Raw genomic sequence first — 25274 nt, forward strand, 5'->3', positions numbered from 1 at the left:
CATGAGTGGCTCACTAGTGCTTAAGCTATCCCTGCTAGCCCAGGTCCCAACCACCCACGCCCAGATCTGGGAAGGGAACTACGGATTGTGACACTGCACCGCGTTCTACTTAACGCGTCGTGCTTTTGAACTAACGTTCACTAACCCCTTGGTCTTGCATCACCACTCTACACCAAAATTCTCACGTACCTCCCTCCCTTCTATCCATATTATACCACCATACGCTTAGTCGATATTGTCTCAACATTTTTCCACAATCTCTCTCAGCTCCAATTGACCTCGAAAATTTACATCTGGCTAACTGCCCATAATTCATCCTGTACGAGCTCTTGTCGCAAGAGTCCCTCCCTCATACCAAGGGCTCAGCGTGCATCTTTCTTCCTCCTCCGTTCCCGGTCTCCACCTACGATCTCTCGCCATGTCAGCGCTCAAACGCAAGGCAGGTACCTCTGCAGGCAATGACTCGAAAAAGTCCAAAGCAGACGGTAACATTGCTTCCTTTTTTGCTGCAGCCCCCAAGCCTGCCGCTGGGACTGCCTCTGCCTCTGCTTCTGCACCAGCCGCCAAGTTTGACAAGACCAAGTGGGTGGATTCTCTGAAGCCAGAGCAGAAAGAACTCTTGCAGCTCGAAATCGACACCCTTGACGAAAGCTGGTTGGGACATCTCAAGGATGAGCTTGTTTCCAAAGAATTCCTCGACCTGAAACGATTTATCGACAGGGAGATCACCTCTGGCCGCAAAGTGTTTCCTCCTAGGGATGATATCTACTCATGGTGAGTTTCCAATTCAGCATTAGCAACCATGAGCGTGTCTAATTCTTCTGCCACAGGTCCCGTCATACTCCCTTCAGCAATGTCAAAGTCGTCATCGTTGGCCAAGATCCTTACCATAACGATAACCAAGCTCACGGACTGGCATTCTCCGTTCGCCCTCCGACTCCCGCGCCACCCTCTCTCAAGAACATGTACATTGCTCTGAAGAAGGACTATCCCACTTTCGAGCCACCGCCAAACCGCGGAGGTCTCCTCACACCCTGGGCAGAACGTGGCGTCCTCATGTTGAACACTTGCCTCACAGTCCGAGCTCACGAGGCCAACTCCCACTCTAACAGAGGTTGGGAAAGGCTTACGCAAAAGGTCATCGACATAATTGCTCAGAAGAGGACGAGGGGTGTGGTGTTCATGGCTTGGGGAACACCGGCTGGCAAGCGAGTGCAAAAGATCGACCGCGTCAAGCATCTCGTGCTGCAGAGCGTTCACCCCAGTCCCCTCAGCGCATCCCGTGGTTTCTTCGACTGCAATCATTTCAAGAAGGCCAACGACTGGCTCGTATCGCGATACGGACCCGATGGAGAGATCGACTGGGCACTGGGACCTGGCTCATCTACCAAGGCCCCTATCAAAGAGTCCGACGCCAACGAGGCCAAGGTCGCTGAGAAGAAGGCTGAGGCCATTGAAAAGTCCAAGCCCGAGGCCGTCAAGAAGGTCGAAGAAGACAAGGAAAACGATGGTGACTTCGACGATGATGAGGAGGCCTTGGAAGAGGCCCTCAGGTTAGCCGAGGAAGAGGAGAAAGGAAAGAAAAAGTAAGGCTGTGCGTGGCATGGCATGACATGTTTTAGGTTTTTAATACTGGCGTGTACGTATTATGACGGCGTTCAACACTGAGGATAGGATAAGGGAACTGGACATGAAAATGTAAGGTATGAAGGGATATATGGGTAAAGCTTTTCTAGTCAGTGTTCGCATGAAGATCAGCCTCGGGGATCTATGTACATAGATCGTTGTATAACGAAACGAGTCTCAACAGCGAAAATAAAAATGACTACGAAATTGATCTAACGTATATATACAAATCTATTAACACGCACTTTAAGAACTCATATGTGGCGCCTCAACAAATTCAATATTCGCATGGATAGAGACTTGATCACATGAATACGTTCATATGGCAGGATTAAGTCAATTGAATGCCTGACGAAGATCAAAAAGATTATGTTTACATCGATCGTTGAAAATGATTGCCCAAAGCAGATATAGGTAAGAGAGGAATGTCGGAAAAGTTGGCCATGAATAACATATAATTAATTACAGGATTGGATGGTCCTTGAAAGGATACAATCAGTTTTCTTAATCTCACTCCTATTCTCCTGTAGCTGTCAAGATTCGCACTGCCTTTCTCTTGCTGCAACCTCTAGTGGTATCATATATCAAGCAAAGGAAAAGAAAAAGAAGAAAAATGGGATATCAAACAACAGAAGAGGAAACGAAGAAACAAATCTGCGTCGGCTGGTATTAGGCATGTGTAAGGCTTGCGAAATGTGTCTCGTAGATGTGTCACGTCGTCGCACGGCGTCATACAGGACCAAGTTCGTTCGCCGGTGAATTAGTCGAGGCCATACTATAGATCAAAATAGACCTTGTGTCGTCTAGTAACGAGGACCAGGGGCCTGAGGTCCATTTGAGCCCTCCATGTTGTTCGTCAACTCGGCTACACGAGCCTTGATACGGGCAACACGAGATTCAATGGCTGGAATATGGGTTAGTCTTTCTGTTTCGCTTCAAGAATTGTGTGCTAACTTACTCTCTTCTCCGCTAGTATCATCGTCACCGTCCCCAGTCCTGTTGCTGTGGCTGTAGCCTGGCCGCAATTGCTCATCAGGGCGTCCAGCAGCTCTCTCGGCAGCGTTCTTTCGGATCTGGGCCCATCGGTCCTGAACACCTGGGCCTGCACTGTGGCTCAGCTTCTCCTCACTCTGAGATGGACCTCCAATCTGAGGAGAATGGCGAGGTGATCGTGGAATAGGGGGAGGTGTGGCATCGTTCTCGTCGTCAGAGTCGGGTGCAAAGGCTGGCTGGTCTTGAAGAGGGCCCTGGTTGAAATGAGGGACCGAGTTCTGAGCGGGTGAGTCCTTAGCACCAATGGGAATTTGTGACTGGTCCATGATAGGCTCAACGATTTCAGGGTTCTTCTGAGGCGTATCAACACGCTGGACAGGTTCCTCCATAGGCGTCACAAACTCAGCGGCGGGTGTAGGGGTAGGAAGATCAGCCTCATCAGGCTGTGGGACGGGAACACGCTGGATAGGAGCTGCGGGTTCTGGTGTGGCTGCTGGTGTAGGAGCCTGCTGAGCCGGTTCTGGTGTCGCTTGGTTTTGGCGAAGGAAGGCATGAACATTGGCAGAAGCATCCTCAGGCACCTTGGAGCTTCTGTTCTTACGGAAGAGCTTGCGGAAACCACGGTTGTCCTTTTCTGCCTTTTGAAGTTTCTTCTTCTTGTTCTCGGGGCTTGATGGAGTGGGCGAGACCATGTCTTCACGAGAAACATTATAAGCGGGTTCATCGTCTTTAGGAGGTGGTACAGGGCTAAGAGGGCTGACAGGCCGTGCCGGTTCAGGCGCAGACTGCTGTACAGGCTCCGGGATGTCTTCCTGGGCAGGCTCTTGGGCAGGGACCGGGGCTGGTGCCTGTACAGGTTTTCGTACAGGTTGTTCCGTTCGGGCTTCAACGGGCTGCTCCGGCTGAGGCACTGGTTTCCTAACCATTTCACTGGAAGCATGTGAGAAGGTAGGGGAGGTGATAGGTGACACCACGTCCTTAACGGGCACCTGAGGGGGCTGTTCCTGGTTCTGTGCACCAGTGTTGGAAACATCGTCGATCATGCTCCGGGAAGAAATTGGCGACATCATGTTTCCACGACCCGCATTGTTGTTGGCCAAGTAGAAATCTTTGATCGTTCCTTTGTCGTATTTAGACACCCACTTCAATGCCGACGAAGCCTCGCCGATGATGGTGGGCTGAAGGGTTAGAACACTGTTAGTCTTTTCCGCCATCAGCTCAGCATCTGTTCGACCGCGGCGCTGGTACAGTGGTTGAGAGGCCAGTTTCTTTTCCTGTTGCTCCTGAGCACGTAGCTGAGCGGCCTTGGCTTGGATTCGTGCATGGGTGTCGGGGCCAATGCTAGCTTTGCTGGCGCCCTGGCCGACGTTGTCAACTGATTTGTTGGCCGTTGACTTACGTCGATTGAGCCCCTTTCCACGCTTAGTCCAGCTGAAGAAACCCTTCTTCTCTGCAATGTAGGCACCCTCCTGGGGCTCTGGTGCAGCACCAGCCACCATTTCCTCCATTACCAGCCAACGGCCAGTGCTGATCTTTGTTTCAATAACAGCGCATCGACCAAAGGCTGACTTGCGCTCCGCAGTCTCTTCAGGGGCAAGACTAGCCATCCAAACCCACCAGAACGAATCGTCGAGCGAGAGTGTTGCAATGCTCGCAAGCTCACCAGGCTCGAGGGAGTGGTCGTGCTCAAGCCGGGGTCGATGGGACTGCGAACTGTGTTGTCTTTGTGTTTCAAGGGGAGGCAGAACTTTGTCGGGAGGCAGAAGCAAGTTTTGCCGCGTGCCCTGGTTCTCATCGACAAAGCCCGAAGAAAGGAAATCAGCCCACGATGGTGTTGTCGGTCGGTCCAGTCCATTGCCCGATGCAGGTGTTCTTCGCAAAGCTGGCGGCTGTCGCTTGTAGGTCAAGGCGCTATCATCGTCGTCGTCGTCTTCATCCAGGGTAGAAGAAAAGCCGATATCCTCAAATCTAGACCAGGATGCATCGCGTAAGCTTGTCGAATGCTTGGAGCTCGAGGCCTGCGACTGATTCGCACCTGAAATGGCCTTTAGAACACGGCGACATTCGTCGGTCAAAGCCTGCACGGGGTCATCAAACTCAGAGAACTCTCGCAGCGCGCGGTCTTCATCACGATATTGGAAGTGGTTGGCTCTTCGCAGTAGAGCAAAAGGGGTTGGGGACACAGTATCGACAATCATGACAACCTTGTATGTCGTTGTCATCATAAGTGAGGGTCGCTGGGGAGGATACTCGGTTTCTTGAAGGAGTTTTTGGAGGGATCGAGGCAGCATAGTGATGCCAGTGACGTTTTGTTCAGGCGAAAGCGATCTTAAGAAAGCGAAGAACATGTGACTTGTCGCATCGGCAGCACTGGTTTCTGATTAGCAATTGCAGGCATAGGTAGCAACATTGGGAGGCACTTACCGAAGCCAGGCTTCATATCCTCCTTCGAATCCCTTTTTGGTATCTTTTTGCTCAAATGTCCACCATGCAGCCATTCGCGAAAGCTTTCGTCCACCAAGACCGTTGGACTTTCCGTGAGCTGCGACGGCGGCTAGAAGATCGAAGAAATCGAAAATAATGCGTTGACGGGCACCGTTCTCGACACTAATGGGAATGAAGGTCTTGAAAGAGTCTCGGGCCATGTTCGAGTCTACTGCAAGTCAGCGTATATCCAACATGCCATTGCAGTTGTAAATGGACACATACCAAATTCTCCCACCTTGAAAAGTTCATATGCATCCCAGCCAACAATACCTCCTTGAAGGCGACTCCAACACCATTTTGCTACACCAGAGACCACCTATGTCGAAGTCAGTCGCTGTAAAGCCCCCTCTATACATGTCACTGACCATGGGTTCTGTCATGCGCAGCTCCTGAGACAATTGTTCTCCTCGCAAGCTGGCATGTGACTCGAAGAAATGTCGAATGAATGAGCGCACCGCACTGGGATCGGAGGTCGGGCGGTATGGCAACAAGAGGAATGGGTGGTCGAGGCCTATCGTAGGACATGGTAATCAGCATGTGGTGTACACAAGAATACATACGGGACAATTTATGTGACAAATGGCATACCTCGTGCTTTAAGCTCCTCCGTACAACATCGAATTAGCTCGTGAACCTCTTCAGGTTCAACGTATGTGCGTGTCCAAGCATCTGTCCACTGTGGTTTTGTTGGTTGTTGCTCAAGATCGTTTGCGCCTTTCTTCTTGGATTTGCCATCTTTGCCTTTGAGGCGAGAAAAAAGACCTGCCATAATGGGCGATGGCTAGAAAAAGAGTATTTGAAATCGAGGGGGTAAAAAGTTATCGTAGCGAAATATCATGTACGGTGAGTAGGAAAGGCAACGTCGAGTCGATCCGGGGTATCTTGAATAGGGGGCAGTAATCTTCGAGAAAACGGTTCAGAAGACGCCTAGGTAGGTGGTGTTTTAATAATTTCCCAGGTCTGCAAACAGCGAGATTTCCTTTTGTTGGAAATTAGCGGATCGAGAGAGAAAAAAGATCTAAAGTCCCTGTTTGAAAAAATCCATCAGCATAAGAATGATGACGATGTCGTTTGTTGGAAATGCTGCATGCAAGACAATGCGAGACGTGTAAGTCGGGAAGGTGGACATCGGGCAGTTTTGATGCGCACCTGCGGCAGGTGAGCCAGAGTGGGTTGGGCGATTGGACTGGGCATATGGGCGTACACATAAAATTGGCACAGTCACTATAGGTCAGGTAGTCCAGGGGACTCTTTCCCCCGCAGCAGATATTGGGTTGGTGGTGAACTCAGGAAAGCTATCTCAAACTTACTATGTATCGAAATAAGACAGGTCAAAAGTGAAGGAAGAGAAGTGAAGAGGTGACAAGAAAGTGGAGGGGCTCGAAAACCGGGGGGTCAAAAGCGACGAGATGAAAATAGAATGTAGAAAGAAAGGTAGAATAGAATCATAGAAAGAGGAAAAAAGGTAGGTGAGTGGGAGAGTGAGTCTCCATATGAGAAGACAAGCAATGAGAGGGTGACAGTGGGAATGGAGGACACGCTTTCAGGGGCGACGGGGATGCGCGACCAGGTTCATCTTTCGTCCAGTATTAGATGCGGTACGTATCAGCTAAAATAAAATAAAAAGAAGAAAAGCACTAACTGATTTGCACCTAAGATTGGGAATTGGGCTTCTTTCTAGCTGGGCCAGGCTGGACCAGGCCCGGGGCGGAGTGATAATTACATTATGTACCCAGACCAGAGCTTGAAGCGACATGGGCTAAGACGAGACGATTTAGGAGGTGCATAGTAGCAGGTGAGATAAGATACTCAGGTAGACAAAGTAACCATGAATATGAGACATGTGTAGATTCCCTCTAGATCTTGTTCGCTCGGCTCGTTATCTAAGTCAAGTCTTCGACTCCAACACCTCCATTGTCACAACGGCAATGCTGTACGACACAATGGCTTCAGGGACAGGACAAAACAGGACACAAGTGTCTGTACTCTGTGCTCCGTAGACTGTGCCTGCCATGCATGAGGCTGAGAATCATGATGCACAACTCCACACCAGTCACAGGCACAGATGAGCAAACCCTCTCAAAGGATCCCTCAAGAAGAAATGATGAGAGTCACAGAAAGAAGCACACCAGAGATGACCATTGGATCAGCTGGCACTAGCAGACGGGATTGAGCCGTTGTACAGGGTCAAGGCTTTACTAGACAAGTGGAGCTTAACGTTCCTTAAAGTTCTGATTTTTAATTACATTTCAGCGCCGTGTGATTAATTATTGGATGGCCTCACAGGTACCGACAATGAGTGATGTTGCTCTCAATTTGTTCTGCAGAATTGATCAATGGCTTACAGAACTCTCAGATACGAGTCACATACATAGTTACCCAGTAATTATGCGGACAATGGTTAAACGACAATCTCTGAGCAAGGTTGAGTTACGGAAATGAGATCCAACCCAGTGGAGGTGAACTAAGCTTCATCCACCAGGACCCAACTCGGGACGACAAACAGGGGTAATTACCGCCAAAGCCCCTCCAAGTGCACCATCTTGGCGCCGTGGTTGGACGCCAAATTATGATGGGTGTTTTAGCTCGCCATCATGATCTCAAGTCCTCAAGACATCGGCCCCAATACTGCACAGTCTTCGAACGGGCTTGACGCCAATGTTTCGCAAGTCATGTCCCTAGATCTACAGCACTGAAATCAAGAACCTAAAGCTTGTCAGAAGCAAAACGCTAAAGCCACAGCTGTCCAGCAGATCCCCCTGTCAATATCACACTTTCTATTGAGCAGTCTTCAGCCTACCAACAACATGCTCCACGTCACGGCGGCGATTCCTGTCCATTCTTTCAGCCTTTCTTACCCCCGCCTTCAGCCGATTGAGTTGCTTTTTTGCGCTCCAACTCGTGGTTGAGCTGATCCTATTCATCGGTTGTTCCGTGCCTCTCAGGAACCCTCCGCTTAAACTACATACGCCAGATCCTGAATGACCAACATGAAACTATCTGGGCCCTGAATTGTCCAAATTTAGTTACTCGTCTTGCTCATTCGCGTTGGCTTCTGCAACCGCTGTCCAATCGCTGTATCTTGTACCGATAGCTCGGGCGTCTTGGGTGTGAGTTGGCATGGACAGCGCATCTTGATCCCACCCTCTCGCAGCAAAGTCCCTGTACGTTCATAGCCTTCTATGAGTGGTTGTCTTCAAGCAGCATCTTTAGATATTTTCAGATCAGCCTAATGAGTTGGCAATGGGCTTCCCTTCGAGGTCGATGACGCAAGATGGTGAGGCGAACCGGTAAGATATATATTGTTGTTAGGAGGCAGGGTTGCAAACGTGAGGCTATACTGTTGACTATCTGCTGGCCTATGCCAATGCTTAGACTAGAGGGTACGTAAGATCAATGGGGTATTGCGTTGATCTTCTGGAATATTTGAGAGAAAGCGAGGCACGTCGTCTCAGTTATATATCCATATCCTTGTTGATTCAAGTCCCTGAATGGATACAATGCAAAGCATGAGTCTGTGCAGGGGCTGTTTCCGCTACCCGGGATCCTCAACAAATCGCCCTACAATCAACCCTTCAGAGTCCATGTCTCGGGATCTTATCTACCGAATTCCACATCATAATCTTCATGATATTTAGAGTTTACAAAATGAACATGTACTCTCATGTGCTAGCGAAAACTCGATGCACGCTATTAAATAACTCCCAGCTCATTACCAAGCTAGACCCTGTATTAATACTGTTCTTTGCCATATTCTGTTCATTCGTAGAAAGTCAATACAAGCGAAAACTTACAACACAAGTTAAATCTTTTCGAGACGGCCATTAGTATTTGATACTTTTACTATACGGCAGGTACTTTGTACTTGTTATCGGATACCATCTAGATAAGATATTTCTCTGATTATTACCTAGGTGCTAAGGTAAGTACTGATAGTTACATTCATAATTCTATAGCGAAACTTTGTCCAGAAATTTTATTAGTATAAAGCCTTTAAACCTGCGTAGCCACCAGTCTTGAATCAATTCTAAACAAACCCCAGAGCTATAGGAATGCAATATCGTTAATTTGAACCCTTATAGGTCCGACGGCTATTGTATTGGTTTCTGTTCCTGACTAGAGATTGCTGACTCATCCGTGTAGATTCATGAGAGCATTCCCTTTTCGGGTTAGTCTATGTGACCAAGACAGCATTACCTCATTCGAGCTTCAACTCAACTGGACAGCTGGTAACTCTACCACTGCTGATTCGCATCTACATACTACTCTGTAGTATAGCCATGCTCTACATCAAAATTGAATTATCAGGCACATAGTAGCTGCCAAGAATGCGACAATCATTACTTTGGGCCCTCCGTTAGTTCATCACCTTGTATCTATACGGTACACGCGACAGCTGGCAACTTGGCTTACTGACCTGTTTATTAGTGCTCTGGCAGGCGACCCGGGGGCTCAGTACCAACGTTAAACATTATCACGAAACATATCATGATCAGGATACCCAGGAAGTCGGGCAGAATCAACATATTGCTTCCCCCAAGCGCGATGTGGTGGTTGACCAAAACCAACCTACTGGCCCACAGCACGGTACGATTACTCCTACAGCCGACGGAAGCGCAAAGACACTGATAATCTACAGGGGCAGAGTTGGTCGATGCTGCGAGAATAGAACTTTCTAAAGCTCCTCAACCTTTACATCAACGAAAGCGAAGGCCATCAGGTCTTGTAGGAACTGTCTTGCGCTACATTCTAAAGGCCATTCCATCCAGCCCTGCAACCGCCCCATCGCAATCGCAAGAGACCACTGTTGACGGTGCCTTATCCAGAGCAGTCGAGCTTCTCGAGGAAGCTGCCCACCAGAACAACTCCGATGCCCTCTACCTTCTTGCCGAGATAAATTTCTTTGGCAACTACAGCCATCCAAGAAACCTCGAGGTGGCCTTTAACAACTACCACCAACTTGCAAGTGTTTATGGGAATACGACGGCCCAGTACATGCTCGGAGTCTATTACTCTACAGGACTTGGTAACGTGGTAGATCGCGACCAAGCCAAAGCGCTTTTATACTACACCTTCGCCGCCATTCGCGGCGATGCTCGCGCAGAAATGGCAACCGGATTCAGACATCATGCTGGCATTGGAACAACTAAAAACTGCGAGGTAGCCGTGAAATACTACAAGAGTGTTGCAGACAAAGCAATCACTTGGTATCGATCGGGACCTCCTGGTGGTCGATCTTGGGTTCACCAGTCATGGCGAATCTCTGATAACGACGGAGGCATTTATGGTGAAGGTGCAAGTGCATCTAGCTCCGGCATGAACGCTTTCAAACCTAGCCCCGGATCCGATGCAAATGCTGCTATAGATGATGTGATTGAATATTTGGATTTGATGTCTCAGAAGGGCGATTCCAAGGCTTCCTATAATCTTGGTCGCATATACTACGACGGCCAGCGTGGCTTGGAGCGAGACGTTGACCTTGCCCGCAAATACTTTATCCTGGTAGCGTCTCGCTACTGGAGGAAGGACGGACGTCTTCATGAAAATCCCAAGGCCGGCATCGAAAAGATTGCAGGGAAGGCCGCTGGGTATCTTGGCCGTATGTTTTTGAGGGGAGATGGCGTTGTCCAGAACTTTGAAAAGGCAAAACTGTGGTTTGATCGCGGCGTTGGTCATAATGATGCCCAGTCTCAACATGGCCTTGGTCTGATGATGCTTCACGGCTACGGAACGAAGGAAAATGTGAAGAAAGCTATGGATCTGTTCAAATCTTCTGCTGATCAGGACTATGCCCCGGCCTTGGTACAGATGGGGCAGCTTTACCTTGACCAAGGTGGCCAAGAGGACGTCAGGATCGCTAATAACTATTTCGAACTTGCTGGACGACACGGCAACATAGAGGCACACTACTACGTTGCAGAGATGATCCATCATGGCGTTGGAAGAGAGAAGCTCTGTGGTGCTTCACTGACGTATTACAAGAGTGTTGCCGAGAAGGCAGAACCACTGGTATCCTCGTGGGGTGATGCTAATGACGCCTATGAGGCTGGTGATTACGAACTTGCACTCCTCGAGTACCTCTTGGCCGCCGAGCAAGGCTATGAAAAGGCGCAAACCAATGTGGCCTACATGTTGGACTCGGTTCAAAACACGATCTCCTTATCGTCGCTAATTGGAAAGCCTCGTGAGAAAAGCAAACTTCTTCAGAACCCCACTCTGGCTCTCGTATACTGGACTCGATCATCAAGGCAGTCCAATGTTGATGCCTTGGTCAAGATGGGAGACTATTACTACCATGGTATTGGTACTGAAGAGGATATCTCAAAGGCTGTCCAATGCTACACCGGAGCGTCCGATTACTCACAAAGTGCGCAAGCACTGTTCAACCTCGGATGGATGCACGAGAATGGCATCGGTTTGGTCCAAGATTTCCATCTGGCCAAGAGATACTACGATCATGCCTTGGAGGTGAACGAGGAAGCATACTTACCAGTAACTCTAAGCCTTTTGAAGCTTCGTCTCAGAAGTGCTTGGAACACCTTGACGCATGGACCTATCCACTCCATCCAGGACGAGCCCAGTAAGTCATTCGCAACATATAGACTTTGCTCATATACTAACAACATAACCAGAACCTAAGAAGGACAGGTCATTTTCGGAGTGGGTTGCAAACTTCTTGCAGAACGAGGGTCAGGTCTTTGACGAAGAATATTATAATGGCGGTGACTTGTACGACGGTGCTATTGGTGATGGACAGGACACTGATGATGACGGTGTTGTGGAAAGCATTCTGATCATTGGAATCACCTTTTCACTTGTGTTCCTTCTATGGTGGCGACAGCGGCTTCAACAGGCCCATCAACAAGCAGAAGACGCTCGAAGAAGAGAGCAGGGGCTTCCTCCTAACCCACGGCCTGAGGCACCAGGTGCTGAGTTTGGATGGGGGGCTGCCGGGGGAATAGTTTTGTGAATATCAAATCTAGGGGGTATTTCTTTTTATCTTACTGATAGCATCGGAGCGAAGGCGTACTTGGATCTATTATAGAAGAATGACTACAGCTTGAGTACATTGGTGACCTGCTTACACCTATCTTTTAGTAGTCTCTTCTGTCGAAGCAGAGTGTCCCTCTTGTACATGAATTACGAGGTGAACCTGCCTTGCAGAGGGAGAGCATTTCCTTATTATAATATCTCCTCTAATTGTTTGTCTATTATTTGAAGGCCAGGAAGCTTAACCTGGTATTTTGTTCCCGTCCACCAAATACGAGTCAATGCTGCCATGTTACAGACATGCTCCCAAATCATTAAATATATGTTACTCGGAAGAAGAGTTGGCATTCTCTATCTTCTTACTCTAACCAGTGCTTCCGAAGCCGCCAGCACCTCGGACACTCTCCTCGAGCTCCTGGACCTCGACAACCTCGGGTGTGTAGATGCGCTCGAGGATGAGTTGGGCAATGCGGTCACCCTCCTTGATCTCAAAGTCGGACTCGTTGTGGTTGAAAAGGAGGACCTTGACCTGGCCACGGTAATCGGCATCGATGACACCAGCGCCTGTGTCGATGAAGTGCTTGGAGGCGAGGCCTGATCGGGGAGCGATACGACCATCTGTAGTTCAAACATTCTGTTAGACCGCCTTTCTTTGTTTTGTTTTCTCCTCAATTGGGACCGTAATTTTCGCTACTTACAAGTTCCAGCGGGCACAGCCATGCTAATATCGGTATCAACCAGAGCCTTTCCACGGGCTGGGATAGTTGTGTCGTGGGCAGAGTAGATATCGTATCCAGCAGCGAACTCGCTGCCACGAGTAGGAAGACGGCCCTTCTCAGAGAGCTTCTTGATCTGGAGGGCAGGGGGAGCTTCCATTGTGGCGGCGGTCTTGGCTCGTTTGGCAGGAGGTGAAGAAATGGTGGAGTTATCGGGAACGAGAGTTTCAGAAGTCATCGTCAAGAATTGAGAAGAGAATGGAGGAAGAAGAATCTTATGGAGATTGTAGATAGGTTGCTATAGAAGCTGTTGGCTTGAGCTTAGGGAGTGGGGGCCTAGCTCAGCTGTTGGTTCCATAACTGGATACCTCTTATTGACCGATCAACTATATAAAACTATAAGTACTATCTCTAGATTAGTAGTAGGTACTAATGTAATTAGGATGTATAGCAATTGAGTCGCTCAGAGAATGAAGAACAAGAATTAAATCGTAAGGTTGATAGTGAAGTTTAGCAGCATTGGTCTCTTTAATTCCGATAGCTTTATGGTTGCATGGGTAAGCATCTATACCACTGCGAACAATATTGGATATAGTATGTATTTGAATCAATTCAGATAGTATGGTATGAACTCTATATTATGCTTATCCCACGTTCCAATTCTCCATTCTGCAGCATCATCAGAAAGTACCAGGTTAACTTCAAGAAAACATCTAGAAGTAAGCTGTGGCGTCTCTTTTCTCAACGACCCTTCTCCTAACAGAGCAAAGATAAACTTGTAACAGACAAAGAGGGTGTTGTGAATGTCGACTCAGTGGCTTGTCTTAGGCTGGTAGCCGCTGGACGTGACACAACCCTGCCACTCCTGGCGTGTGAAACGAGGGTAACGTAACCTGCTGCAGAGATCGTCGCGCAGCATAAAGGCGATTGCCCCCTCTCTGGTCTTTGTGCACTTGGTTTATGCGCCTGCGTGAAGGGGAAACCGAAAGGGAAGGAAATGCTATTTATATGTAACGGCTCTTGCATTTGATCTGAACAAAGACCCTTCTTTTGTTGAATCTCTCATCATACCTACCTACCTATCCTATCCTATTACACTTTCCTTGAGCCTTTCTGTCTTTCTGACATTTACTTTCTTTTCCGCTGGGGGCCATTCCTTCTCGCTGACGCTGATATTCACCATTCATCCCTGCACTCGAGAAGTTGTTTACGCATTTCAGGGTACCTTGGCATCTCCGCTAAACAACCCGAATTCACCTACACCTCGTGCTCAGCCCACCCATCTTAACAACAACAACAACATTGGCTCTTGTTTTTTGAGAGTTCAATCCCCTCATCGCCAATATGGCAACTTTCGTGAGACATGCGCTGGCGCGCAGAGACGAAAATGAGGACAGCTACCAGTGGGATTCTACAAACAGCGACGACGACGATATCTATTGGTGGTACAGTAGAGTAAGGAATGATCACGCATCTCACGGAGACCTCAGGACTAACTGGGTCATAGGAAGGATACATTGTCAAATGGACTATCCTCGCCGTCATTGTTCTTCTATTCACACTCTGGATCGTTGGAGGATACTGGCATGCAAAGAAAAGGATTCAAAAGGGTTTGCGACCGTTGGCATATCACCGAGTAAGTTGCACATGCGATGCGCCGGTCTCTCGCCAGCTGATTTTCTAACAACCTTGCTAGTGTTTCGTTAGTAGGAGCATGATGGCTCAGGTTGATCCCCGATACGCCTATCCACCGAACACATACTACTACGCTCCACCAAATGGCTATCATGGTCAGCCTGGCGGATATGCCATGAACAACATGCCTCCTCCACCAGTCTACGACCCGTCACGACCGCCTATGTACGATGAATCCCCCAACGGCGCCAAGATCGATCCTTCGCAAGGGCAGCAGAGACGTGAGGATGGACCTGCAGACTTTTATGCGCCTCCTGCTGGGCCTCCGCCTCCACGATGAACGAAGTTAATAGTGCTGGAAAGGGCTGAGTAGAGAAGGGTACATGCATGGGTAGAGGTCAATCACTAGATTCAAACACTTATATGGCAGTTGCTGAGCGACCCGTGGGAAAGAAAGCATCAAATTGAAACTCTTATCAAGGCAAGCTATCTTAGCATAGAAATACAAGTAATTGCATGAGTCTGGCATTCGCTATAGTGTGCCAATTTCTGCTTGCTAATTCGACAAATGGCTAAACTCCAATCGCCTTGGGTATATACTTATGTTCTGTTATATCGGTTCGCTATTCGTCTAGTCCAAATCCATTGCGTCTGGGTCGTCTGTACCTGTCATCATATCATTACTCACGGTATTGCATTGTATCGCTGGAGTGTCTGCCTTCCCCTCTCTTTCTAAACGTTGCTGCTCCCTTGTGCGTTGTCTCGACTCGATAATGGCCTTGCGAACACTGTCCTTATCCTCGGGAACCGTTAAAGACTTGGGATCGCTATAGAGAACGACCTGCATGCCAGCCAGCTCACCGTCGCTGTTGGCTAACACAGATGGGGGGATGCGGTTTGCGCGCAAGTGCTTTTCGATGTCGGGAAGGAAGACAAGTTTGCCAGGGTCATCGGTTTCACTATCGGAAGAGAGTTCGTCGTCGATGTTGTAAATGTATACTTTGTGTTTCGAATCATCTAATTGCATTGTTTCGTCGGGGTTTGGTAGATCCGTGGGGACATTGGGAGCATGAGACAAAGATGTAGGAATGGGAGGTACTGAAGCTGTTGGTTCTTCGACGGGGACATAGAGCTTGTTACCGCCCTGCTCTATAAGCACGACATGTATTAGTGGTTGACCTAGAAAATGGTGATTTTTCGAACGAAAATGCGTACCAAGATTGAGCAGACTCAAGCGCTTAGAAAGTCGTTCATTATCCTGAGTGTCCGCCTTTCTTTTTCGACGTAATCGTTTCGATTTATCGACGGTCTCGGCAGCAGTCGCAACAGTCGGGACGGATGAGGGGGACTGTAGCATGATTGCGACCCAGTATAGTGGTCAATTCCACAGTTCTAAGTCTGGAAAGGTGAACTTTTAATCCTTCAACACCTGTCAAACGTCGAATCAACGACTCGAGAGGGACACAGGCGACACGGTCACGCGTAGTCAGGATGAACTTTGTCAGAATTGACTTTGCGTAACGTGTTCCTTTTCTTTGGAGATTGATAGTTACAGGCTCAAGACGTTGTGTTTCGTTGCGATTCCATCCGATGTGGGCGTGTATCAATCGCGGGAGTCCAGTCAGCTTGACTGCTACTAGGGGTGGGAATTGGAGATTCAGTGGTTGCGATAGCGGCTACGGGCGTTGGAGTCGGCGCTGTTTGCCCCGGAGCTTGAGGTCCAGTTGCTTTAACAGGCCGAGTACGGGCGTGGGCGAGGGCGGGCCTTATGTATCCGTGCCGGTCTTGACTCATTCTTGTAGAACTTTCTACTCTCGTCCGCCTCCGCCTACGGTTGCGTCTACGCCACTCCATCTCCAATTCAAACCCCGGCAGCATCAACTTCTCCTCCGCAATCTTCAACCAGGAACCCCCACCACCACTACAATTCCTCCTCTACGACCGGCAACGATTATTACCCCCGCGCGGAATTTCCTCAAGACTACGACTAACAAGAGGTTTCCCTTTTTTGTCCTTCGTCTGTATTATTCCAGCGCGAACATGGCCGAGTCGGAGCTCAAGTGGCCCGCGGCCAAAGTGCGTCAGACCTTTTTTGACTACTTTGCGAAGAGGGGCCACACAATAGGTATGCGAGCGATGCGATAGTGCGGGCACCACGCTCTGCCACCTCGAGAGAAGATGGAAATGTGTTCAATCTCTTGTTGAGATTCTGTTTTGTTTGTTTTCTATTTTCCGTCCTACAGCTAAGGCTGCGCGACCCCGTTTCGGGGTACAATGATTGAGACTTGAAGACTGCAATCTACTTCAACTTTCTCTCATCCGACTCGACACTTGCTAACAAGACTTCTCTTTATAGTCCCCTCTTCATCAGTCGTCCCTCACAATGATCCCACTCTACTCTTCACCAACGCGGGAATGAACCAGTTCAAGCCCATCTTCCTCGGCACCGTTGGCAAGACCGATCCTATGGCCAGCCTGAAGGCTGCCGTCGATTCGCAGAAGTGCATCCGAGCTGGTGGCAAACACAACGATCTCGACGATGTTGGCAAGGATAGCTATCATCACACATTCTTCGAGATGTTGGGTAATTGGTCTTTCGGCGACTACTTCAAGAAGGAGGCTATTTCATATTCTTGGGAGCTCCTCACCAAGGTCTACGGTCTAGACCCTTCTCGATTGTATGTCACATACTTTGAGGGTGATGAGAAGTTGAAGCTGGAGCCTGATCTGGAGGCCAAGGAGCTTTGGATCTCAGTTGGTGTCCCTGAGGACCATATCCTTCCTGGAAACATGAAGGATAACTTCTGGGAGATGGGTGACCAAGGTCCTTGTGGTCCTTGTAGTGAAATCCACTACGACAAGATTGGTGGCAGAAACGCCTCGGACCTCGTTAACATGGATGACCCTATGGTTGTCGAGGTTTGGAATAACGTTTTCATGCAATATGACCGTCAAAAGGATGGCAGTCTCAAGTCTCTGCCTGCCAAGCACATCGACACTGGTATGGGCTACGAGCGTCTCGTTTCTGCTCTTCAGGACACTGTCTCAAACTACGCCACCGATTGCTTCACCCCTCTTTTCAAGAAGATTCAGGAGGTCACCGGTGCCCGACCCTACACTGACAAGTACGGTAAAGATGATGTTGATGGCATTGACACTGCCTACCGTGTAGTCGCTGATCACATCCGAACCCTCTCTTTCTCCATCGCTGATGGTGCTGTTCCTAACAACGATGGTCGAGGTTACGTTATTAGACGTGTGTTGAGACGAGGCGTTCGATATGCCCGAAAGTACTTCAACGCCGATATCGGTGCTTTCTTCTCCAAGATCCTGCCTGCTCTCGTCGATCAGATGGGAGAGCAATTCCCCGAGCTCGTCAAGAAGCAGCAAGACATCAAGGAGATCCTTGACGAGGAGGAAGTTGCCTTTGCCAAGACTCTGGATCGTGGTGAGGCTCAGTTTGAGAAGTATGCTGCTGAGGCTACCAAGGACGGCGCCAAGAAGCTCAAGGGAGACGTTGTCTGGCGACTTTACGACACTTTTGGTTTCCCTGTTGATCTTACTCGTCTGATGGCCGAGGAGCGCAACCTCGAGATTGATGACGAGGAGGTCAAGGCTGCCCAAGATAAGGCCCGTGAGGCCAGTAAGGCAGTCAAGGAGTCTGTCCAGACTTTTGCCAAGCTCAACGTCCACCAGATCTCTGAGCTTGAGAAGGACCTTAAGGTTGAGCGAACCAACGATGACGCCAAGTTTCTTCAGGGCGACAGCAATGCTCAAGTCCAGCTTATTTACGATGGCAAGTCCTTCCTCAAGTCAACCAAGGACGTCCCTGAGAAGACTGCTCTTGGTCTCCTGATCGACAAGACCAACTTCTACGCCGAGTCCGGTGGTCAAGTCGCCGATACTGGGCGTATTGTCATTGACGATGTTGCCGAGTTCAAGGTGCTTGATGTCCAGAACTATGGTGGATACGTCCTCCACAACGGATACATCGAGTACGGTGCCTTGTCTTCCGGAGACAAGGTCATCTGCGAGTACGATGAGTTGCGCCGATCGCCCATTCGCAACAACCACAGCGGAACTCACATCCTCAACCACTCCCTGCGAGAGGTTCTCGGTGACGAGGTCAACCAGAAAGGTTCCCTAGTTGACAGTGAGAAGCTCCGTTTCGATTTCTCTCACAAGACTGGTGTCAAGATTGAGGAGCTGAAGAAGATCGAGGGGATGTCCAATGAGTACATTCGTCGCGGCCAAAAGATCTACTCCAAGGAGGTCGACTTGGAGAAGGCTCGCCAGATTGAAGGATGCCGTGCTGTCTTTGGCGAGACCTACCCTGATCCCGTCCGTGTTGTCTCTATTGGCAAGGATATCGATGAGATGCTTGCTGATCCCAAGAAGCCTGAGTGGCGCCAGTACAGTGTTGAGTTCTGTGGTGGTACCCACGTCGAGCAGACTGGTTTGATTAAGGACCTTATCCTCATTGAGGAGAGCGGTATTGCCAAGGGTATTCGTCGTATAATCGCCTACACTGGCGAGGCTGCGCACCAAGTTCAGCGTGAAGCTGATGAGTTCTCCAAGAAGATCGATGCTCTTGACCAGCTGCCTTTCGGCCCCGAGAAGGAGGCCCAGATGAAGGCCGTCAGTGTGGAGCTCAGCCAGTTGACCATCTCAACCTTGACAAAGGATGACTTCAACAAGCGCTACCAGAAGATCAACGCGGCTGTCACTGCCGAGCAAAAGAAGCGCCAGAAGGCCGAGTCCAAAACTGCGCTTGACACTGTCAAGAAGCACTTTGATAGCAACAAGGATGCCAAGTGGTTTGTTGGCCGTCTGCCCGTTGGCGCCACCTCAAAGGCTCTGATGGAAGTGGTCAAGCACTACCAGGGTAAGGATAAGGAGAAGACTGTCTATGTCTTTGGTGGCAGCAAGGAGGAGGGCGCTGTTGCCCACGGTGTCTACGTCGGAACTGTAAGTCTCCCTGAACGTGATTGCATGAGTATTTTGTCTAACTGTTTCCCAGCATCTTGCCTCCCAAGGTGTCACTGCCGAACAATGGGCTGCTTCTGTGTCCGAGGTCATTGGCGGTCGCTCCGGTGGTAAGGAGCCTACACGACAAGGCCAGGGCACCAAGCCAGAGAACCTTGACGAAGGTGTCGAGACCGCGACAAAGTGGCTCGATGAGAAACTGAAGTTGTAAAATAAAAAATAAGAAATGTGTTTACTCTACTCAATGAGATATATGAGTATGTCAGCCACTCTCAGGGGGGCGAACATGTTGATATCTTTTTTTTCAATCATACAGGAGTAATATGGGTGGGTATCGGGTCAGATAAAACGGAATGATATAAAGCGGTTTTAGTAGGCATAGATATTTTCCATTGCCATAAGAGGACAGTACGTCTAAAAGAAACTGCCATTGAGAGTCACGAATGTACATTCCATGTGAGGGTATATGCTGTGTTTTTATACATTTAAAATATCTGGGACGCATGTTTGTCGTCGTCCTTTTGCTTTTGTACATGACTAATTCTACACGGTTACAAGAACACTGGCATTGCGGTAGTTGGATATCAAGGGGTTCTCTCCGCTTCGAGTCTCTGTGTCCTCAACATACGCCCACTTGCGCATGAAATCGCCATGCGACGTAACACGGGAAAGCTTACCCGTGATGGCACGGTAGATGGCTTCCGTGGTTTGGAAGTCTGTAGGGAACAGAATGTCAAAATAGCCTTGGTGAACCTAGAAATTATTAGCATATTGACTCTATATATCGGTTTGGTGAGAAGAGAACTTACTAAAGGTGTCGTGACGGGCACCATCCTTCTGTGGTACCTTGTCTGAACAACAGGCGCATTCATTCCCTTGACAGCTTGAGGTAGCCAGTCAAAGTCAGATGTCACAAGACGGTGGCGTGGGAAGTACTTTTCGAGAACGTCGAAGAACTGCATGAGCCGAGTGGGGATGAACTCGGGATCGGAAAGATTGGCAGCGAAGGGCATCTTGCTGGAGATGTAGCGCAGAACCGCATTGCTGGGGTACGGCTTGGGATAGTTTCCTGCCGTTGCAGCGTGACGAACTCGGAAGTATCGTGCTACAAGAGGATCCAGTTCTCTCGAGTAGAACTCATAAAAGTCACCATCGCTGTCGATCAGCACGTGGCCCTGCAGGGGTTGCTCGGTGGTGATGTCGTAGCGAATACCGTCGTGAGAAAAGTTATCGAAGACTTCCATGGCGAGAAAGAAGCATGGCGAAGGGACGTAATGATCCCAGTCGAAAATAGAGCGATTGATGATCTCGACCTTGTCTGCGTGGCCCCGGGACGCAGCCGTCGACAAAAGATGTCTGTTCTGGAGAGCGGCGAGGGTAGATGAAATCTCGATGATGTTGAACTTAGTACGAGCATACACCTGGGGGTCGACTTCGCGGATGTAGTCGAGGATGTTGAGCATGAGGGTTCCGCGACCGGCACCCATCTCATAGATAAGAAGATCATCGTAAGGGTATGTGCCAAGGCGGTAGTTGGCGACAAGGTAGCGGGCGATGGCTTCGCCGTAGTAAGGACGGAAGAGCTCGGTGGGTGTGTGCCACAGCTGGCGTGTTGGATTCTCGCCCTCGCGGTCGTCGAGTATGTCCTCGAATTCGGTATATCGGCGGCCTAGCTCGGATTGGAACTCGATCTCGTCGTGCATCGAGTTGAAGTCAAAGGGCTCGCCAGGACTGAAAATGACGGCCTGTTTGGAGAAGTAGCCATAGGAAGGGTTGTAAAGACTGTCTGCAGCTAGGGTTAGTTTTCATCCCGGCGTCGAAAGAAACCGCTTGGGTAAGAGTAGCTTGCCGTCAATAAAGTCTCTTAGCAGCATCTTGACCTTGCGTGGCCGTTCTGTTCGTTCTTTGAGCTCCGCCGCAGATATATAAGGGTACTCTGCGAACTCTGCAGATCGATCCTGGGGCAAGATATTCGTCCGTTGCTGCCATCGACTCTCGTTCTTCTTCATTCCACGATCACTAGAGGGCCGTCCCGCAACGTAGAAGCGGCTCTGGCCATGGCCGACGATAGCAGTAGTTCGGAGGCCATTGCGAAGGCGGGGGAGGTTCCTGATGCCCTTGCAGCCCGGAGGACGATGGTGGAAGAGCTGTCGAAAAAGTTGGGCCACGATTGGGGAATCCATGTTGAGTTTTCCCCTAGGATATAGTGAACATGACTGTCCTCTTTGGTGAATTGAATTTGGTGATTGAGATGGTTTACATTGGATGAGGTGGGTCTTTGATTCATCGGGTGTTCCTCGGGTTGAGCAGAAAAGCGTTGATAAATCACCAGAGACATTTTGATGTCTATAAGTGATCGTGTGCAAGCTTTCCTATTCGAGTAATTAGAATACATTTTTAAATTACTGTAGTCCAACACGTTGACAGCAGTCAAGATCTTTCATATACGAAGACTGATATGCTTGAAACGGTCACGAGTTTGATGACCTAGGTATCTAGACAACACTGTTAGAGTCTGTAATTTATTGTTGAAAATCTTAAAGAAGAGAAAGACTCGACTGAAATATAAACTAACCTCTTCAACCTCTTGTACAGTTAATTATCTATCATGACGCCAAACCATGTCCTGGTAGCTTGGCTGTATACAGGCTTGAACTTAGACGCTTATACTGGAAGCTCCACATGACATCACGCACACACCAGGGTTCATCTCAATTCGACCTGTTCATCATAGCTTTCAGCTCAACTACAGCCAAGACAAGCCTTCAAAGCTTCACTTTCGACCTCATTTCTACCAATAATGCAGGCTTTCTAATTCTTCGGAAAACCCCCAATTAATCTTGGATTTGGGTAAAAATCTAAATCTCGCCCTATAAAAAATGGCGCTCAGCGACCATCCCAAAGCTTACGGCTCTGCTGCCGTTGCTTTTGCTTTCACAACCGGTATCCTCGTCACTTTGGGCTTTAAGGACTTTTACCCGGATCTTGAGCGGCGGTTCCAGCGTAAAAGGCGCGCGAATACAGGCGGTGGGAGAAGATCTAGTGTCTTCTGGGGTGATCCTGTGGAACTCGAAGATCACGAATCTCTACCTTCGTCGCCAACTTTCTACGATGGGGCACGAAATGGCCTGGCTGACGGAATAGAGGCCACCATCGGCAACACGCCTCTTATCAAAATACAGTCGTTATCTGAAGCTACAGGTCGGACTATCATGGCCAAGGCAGAGTTCCTCAATGGCGCTGGAAACTCGCCCAAAGATCGTGTGGCGCTTAACATGATCCGTGAGGCAGAAGCTCAAGGGCTTCTTACACCACACAAGGGAGATACTATTTATGAAGGAACAGTCGGAAGCACAGGTATATCGCTGGCAACTCTTGCGCGAGCCGTGGGTTACAGGGCTCACATCTGCATGCCCAGTGACATGGCTCTTGAGAAATCCGATCTGCTGCTTCATCTTGGCGCAGCCGTCGAGCGAGTTACGCCTGCGCCTATCACTAGCCCTGATCATTTCGTTAACCTTGCACGACGACGAGCGGAGGAACACGCCGGCAAGGCTAACGATGGCAGCAAGGGTTTCTTTGCGAATCAGTTCGAGTCCGAAGCAAACTGGAAAGCGCATTTCAACACCACGGGTCCTGAGATTTGGGAGCAGACAAATGGTGAACTGGACGCTTTTGTCGCGGGTGCAGGCACAGGAGGAACAGTATCAGGCGTCGCAAAGTATCTCAAAGAAGAGAAGGAGAAGTCGGATATCAAAGTTGTGCTCGCCGACCCTCAGGGCAGCGGTCTTTACAACAAGGTTCGCCATGGTGTTATGTACTCCTCTACGGAGCGCGAGGGTACTCGTCGTAGGCAGCAGGTTGACACCATGGTCGAAGGTATTGGCATCACACGTTTGACAGAGAACTTTGAGGCTGGCCGTGAACTCATCGATGATGCTGTGCGGGTGACAGATGAGCAAGCTTGTCGCATGGCGCGCTGGCTAGTCGAGCACGACGGTATCTTTGTTGGCAGCAGCAGTTCCGTCAACTGTGTCGCCGCCGTCGAAACAGCTATGAGACTGCCCAAGGGAAGCCGTGTCGTGACAATTCTTTGCGATTCCGGAACAAGACATCTTAGCAAGTTCTGGAAGCACATCAAGGAGATGGGAATTGAGAACGAAGAGGAGGCGACTAATCTGTTTACCGAGCTAGGCATACCCGATCATAAGGCATGATCTGTGAGAAACAAAAGAATGAACGAACCGTATGTGTATGTGTATATGTATAATGGCACTTGGCAAAATAGAAATGTCTGTAGCGAGCATTGAGGGAATTCTATTCACCAAACTTGACATCCACTCTCCTGATCTCTAGTCCTGGAAAAAAAAAGGTTTAATATGAAAACGAAAGGTATAAAGCGCCCATCATCTTTCCTTCGTCTGGTATTATTAAACGTGTTTTGTCTTGAGTCGCCGCTCCAGTTCCCGTAAACTCCTTTACCTTCTCCCATTGATGTTGCAGATGCTCTTCTGCGCAAAAAGAAACGCCGCTGCTCTGTTCCTACTATTTGCTGTCTCATTAAGAGAACTGTCAAATATGTTAGCTTCGCGATCAATCATTTTTGGATACTTCAAAATGCATACCTTCCATCGGTTTCCGCAAGCCATGCACTCGCAGAAAGTAGTCATCGGTTCATCAGCAGCTCGGGTCTGCGCTTGCGTGTAGCTAACCTGCTTCTTCTTGCATTTGCCGCACTCCAGACTCTCGCTGATACTCTTCTGTTCCTGAGGCACCTGGGCCATCTTCATGTTCTCCTTCTCCAGCTCGAGCTCCTTCTTGCGCTGCTCCTCACTCTTGAGCTCATCGTCAGACATGACGACAAACTTTTCCGGAGAAATCTCCCCAGACAAGACGCTCTTTCCGAGTTCTCGGTTGGACTTGTTCTTGAGGTTGGTGAAAAGCGATCGAATCTTCTTCTTGTAGTCGGGTGTCTCGCCCTTGAACTTAACAAAGGCGGCATTTTCGACAGAGACGGCTTTGTTAACGACGTCGTTCTCGGATGTTGTTGATCGGTACGCCAGGCCGTTGTAGATAAGACCAATGCATGAGTTTCGGACGGCCGAGTCGGTTCGCTTGACGTTGACGTTGTCGGTTTCGTACTTGCGCTTCTCGATATCACCCTTGTACTTAGCTCCGGGGTTTCCAGAGGACGATGGAGGAGGCGCGGGAGACGATGTGGGAGCCGGTGCGGGAGCTGGTGCTGGGGATCCCGATCCCACCTTTGACTTTTGGAGTTTCGAGCTCTTCTCCTGTTCGACAAGTTTCTTCCACTTGCTCACGAGTTCGGCGGCCGCACGTGCGATCTCTTTGTTCGGATTTGAACGAAGTTTGCCAACAAACACACCAGCTCTTGTTGCCTATAAGTGCGAAATCACAGTATTAGTAAAGGTTCCAAATCGAATCGAGAAAACGAGATCCGTAGGTTAGATAACATGTCATCAACTTTATGATGAATAGCCGAAGCGCAGAATGCGATCATGCATTTTGCGCAAAGCTGGCAATATGTCTATATACTCAGAGCGCCTGTATATCCTGCGTTCTCCATCTCTTCCCTGGTAATTATTTGACGTACCCTTAGCATCTCTTCGGTAGGAGACGCATCCTTCTTAAGTGTCTCGAGCAGCTTGATGGCGTTCTCCGGAGGCTCATTCGCAGCAACGCACTTTGTGAGCGCCTTGACGCGCTGCCCGAGTTCACGTTCGTCCATGGGCATTTTTGCGATTTTTCCTGTTTTTGATTTTTGCGCGCGCGCGGAGGAGAAATTAGAAGTGTAACAAAGACAAAGAACCACTGAAGAGA

General features: G+C 49.2%; 10 protein-coding genes across 10 annotated transcripts; 5 read left to right on the forward strand and 5 right to left on the reverse strand.

Moving 5' to 3' along the window:
* The first annotated feature begins 27 nt into the window (after positions 1–27).
* Positions 28–1882, forward strand: EDB82DRAFT_490883 (uracil-DNA glycosylase-like protein). The gene is made up of 2 exons (XM_025726556.2): positions 28–774; positions 831–1882. Exons 1-2 carry the CDS (start codon positions 419–421, stop codon positions 1588–1590), a joined length of 1116 nt encoding a protein of 371 aa, XP_025588348.1. The 5' UTR covers positions 28–418; the 3' UTR covers positions 1591–1882.
* Positions 1883–2407: 525 nt separating this feature from the next.
* On the reverse strand, positions 2408–5986 carry EDB82DRAFT_91351 (uncharacterized protein). Its single transcript, XM_025726544.2, has 6 exons — positions 5695–5986; positions 5472–5617; positions 5329–5422; positions 5044–5272; positions 2585–4989; positions 2408–2530 (listed from the first exon to the last, which is right to left on the reverse strand). The coding sequence occupies exons 1-6, from the start codon at positions 5873–5875 to the stop codon at positions 2430–2432; spliced, it is 3156 nt and encodes a 1051-aa protein (XP_025588347.2). The 5' UTR covers positions 5876–5986; the 3' UTR covers positions 2408–2429.
* Positions 5987–9319: 3333 nt separating this feature from the next.
* On the forward strand, positions 9320–12190 carry EDB82DRAFT_490889 (uncharacterized protein). The gene is made up of 4 exons (XM_025726533.2): positions 9320–9462; positions 9535–9693; positions 9746–11686; positions 11739–12190. The coding sequence occupies exons 1-4, from the start codon at positions 9435–9437 to the stop codon at positions 12074–12076; spliced, it is 2466 nt and encodes an 821-aa protein (XP_025588346.2). The 5' UTR covers positions 9320–9434; the 3' UTR covers positions 12077–12190.
* Positions 12191–13096, reverse strand: EDB82DRAFT_490890 (dUTPase-like protein). The gene is made up of 2 exons (XM_065608379.1): positions 12795–13096; positions 12191–12714 (listed from the first exon to the last, which is right to left on the reverse strand). Exons 1-2 carry the CDS (start codon positions 13048–13050, stop codon positions 12461–12463), a joined length of 510 nt encoding a protein of 169 aa, XP_065465852.1. The 5' UTR covers positions 13051–13096; the 3' UTR covers positions 12191–12460.
* A 684-nt stretch (positions 13097–13780) lies between these two features.
* EDB82DRAFT_490892 (uncharacterized protein) lies at positions 13781–14968 on the forward strand. The gene is made up of 3 exons (XM_025726522.2): positions 13781–14267; positions 14320–14448; positions 14509–14968. Exons 1-3 carry the CDS (start codon positions 14157–14159, stop codon positions 14785–14787), a joined length of 519 nt encoding a protein of 172 aa, XP_025588345.1. The 5' UTR covers positions 13781–14156; the 3' UTR covers positions 14788–14968.
* On the reverse strand, positions 14969–16190 carry EDB82DRAFT_490897 (uncharacterized protein). The gene is made up of 2 exons (XM_025726511.2): positions 15663–16190; positions 14969–15596 (listed from the first exon to the last, which is right to left on the reverse strand). The coding sequence occupies exons 1-2, from the start codon at positions 15802–15804 to the stop codon at positions 15079–15081; spliced, it is 660 nt and encodes a 219-aa protein (XP_025588344.1). The 5' UTR covers positions 15805–16190; the 3' UTR covers positions 14969–15078.
* EDB82DRAFT_490899 (tRNA synthetases class II (A)-domain-containing protein) lies at positions 16177–19890 on the forward strand. Its single transcript, XM_025726500.2, has 3 exons — positions 16177–16572; positions 16804–19415; positions 19468–19890. Exons 1-3 carry the CDS (start codon positions 16488–16490, stop codon positions 19642–19644), a joined length of 2874 nt encoding a protein of 957 aa, XP_025588343.2. The 5' UTR covers positions 16177–16487; the 3' UTR covers positions 19645–19890.
* EDB82DRAFT_490901 (S-adenosyl-L-methionine-dependent methyltransferase) lies at positions 19891–21704 on the reverse strand. The gene is made up of 3 exons (XM_065608381.1): positions 21283–21704; positions 20243–21219; positions 19891–20186 (listed from the first exon to the last, which is right to left on the reverse strand). Exons 1-3 carry the CDS (start codon positions 21614–21616, stop codon positions 19977–19979), a joined length of 1521 nt encoding a protein of 506 aa, XP_065465853.1. The 5' UTR covers positions 21617–21704; the 3' UTR covers positions 19891–19976.
* A 112-nt stretch (positions 21705–21816) lies between these two features.
* Positions 21817–23821, forward strand: EDB82DRAFT_91485 (tryptophan synthase beta subunit-like PLP-dependent enzyme). The gene has a single exon (XM_025726478.2). It carries the CDS (start codon positions 22313–22315, stop codon positions 23648–23650), a length of 1338 nt encoding a protein of 445 aa, XP_025588341.2. The 5' UTR covers positions 21817–22312; the 3' UTR covers positions 23651–23821.
* A 172-nt stretch (positions 23822–23993) lies between these two features.
* EDB82DRAFT_521650 (transcription factor S-II, central domain-containing protein) lies at positions 23994–25188 on the reverse strand (the record flags this gene model as incomplete). The annotated part of the gene is made up of 3 exons (XM_025726467.1): positions 23994–24002; positions 24059–24832; positions 25048–25188. 3 exons carry the CDS (start codon positions 25186–25188, stop codon positions 23994–23996), a joined length of 924 nt encoding a protein of 307 aa, XP_025588340.1.
* Between the last annotated feature and the right edge of the window lie 86 nt (positions 25189–25274).

Source organism: Fusarium venenatum (assembly GCF_020744135.1).
Source record: "Fusarium venenatum strain MPI-CAGE-CH-0201 chromosome Unknown EDB82scaffold_1, whole genome shotgun sequence".
Classification (NCBI taxonomy): Eukaryota; Fungi; Ascomycota; class Sordariomycetes; order Hypocreales; family Nectriaceae; genus Fusarium; species Fusarium venenatum.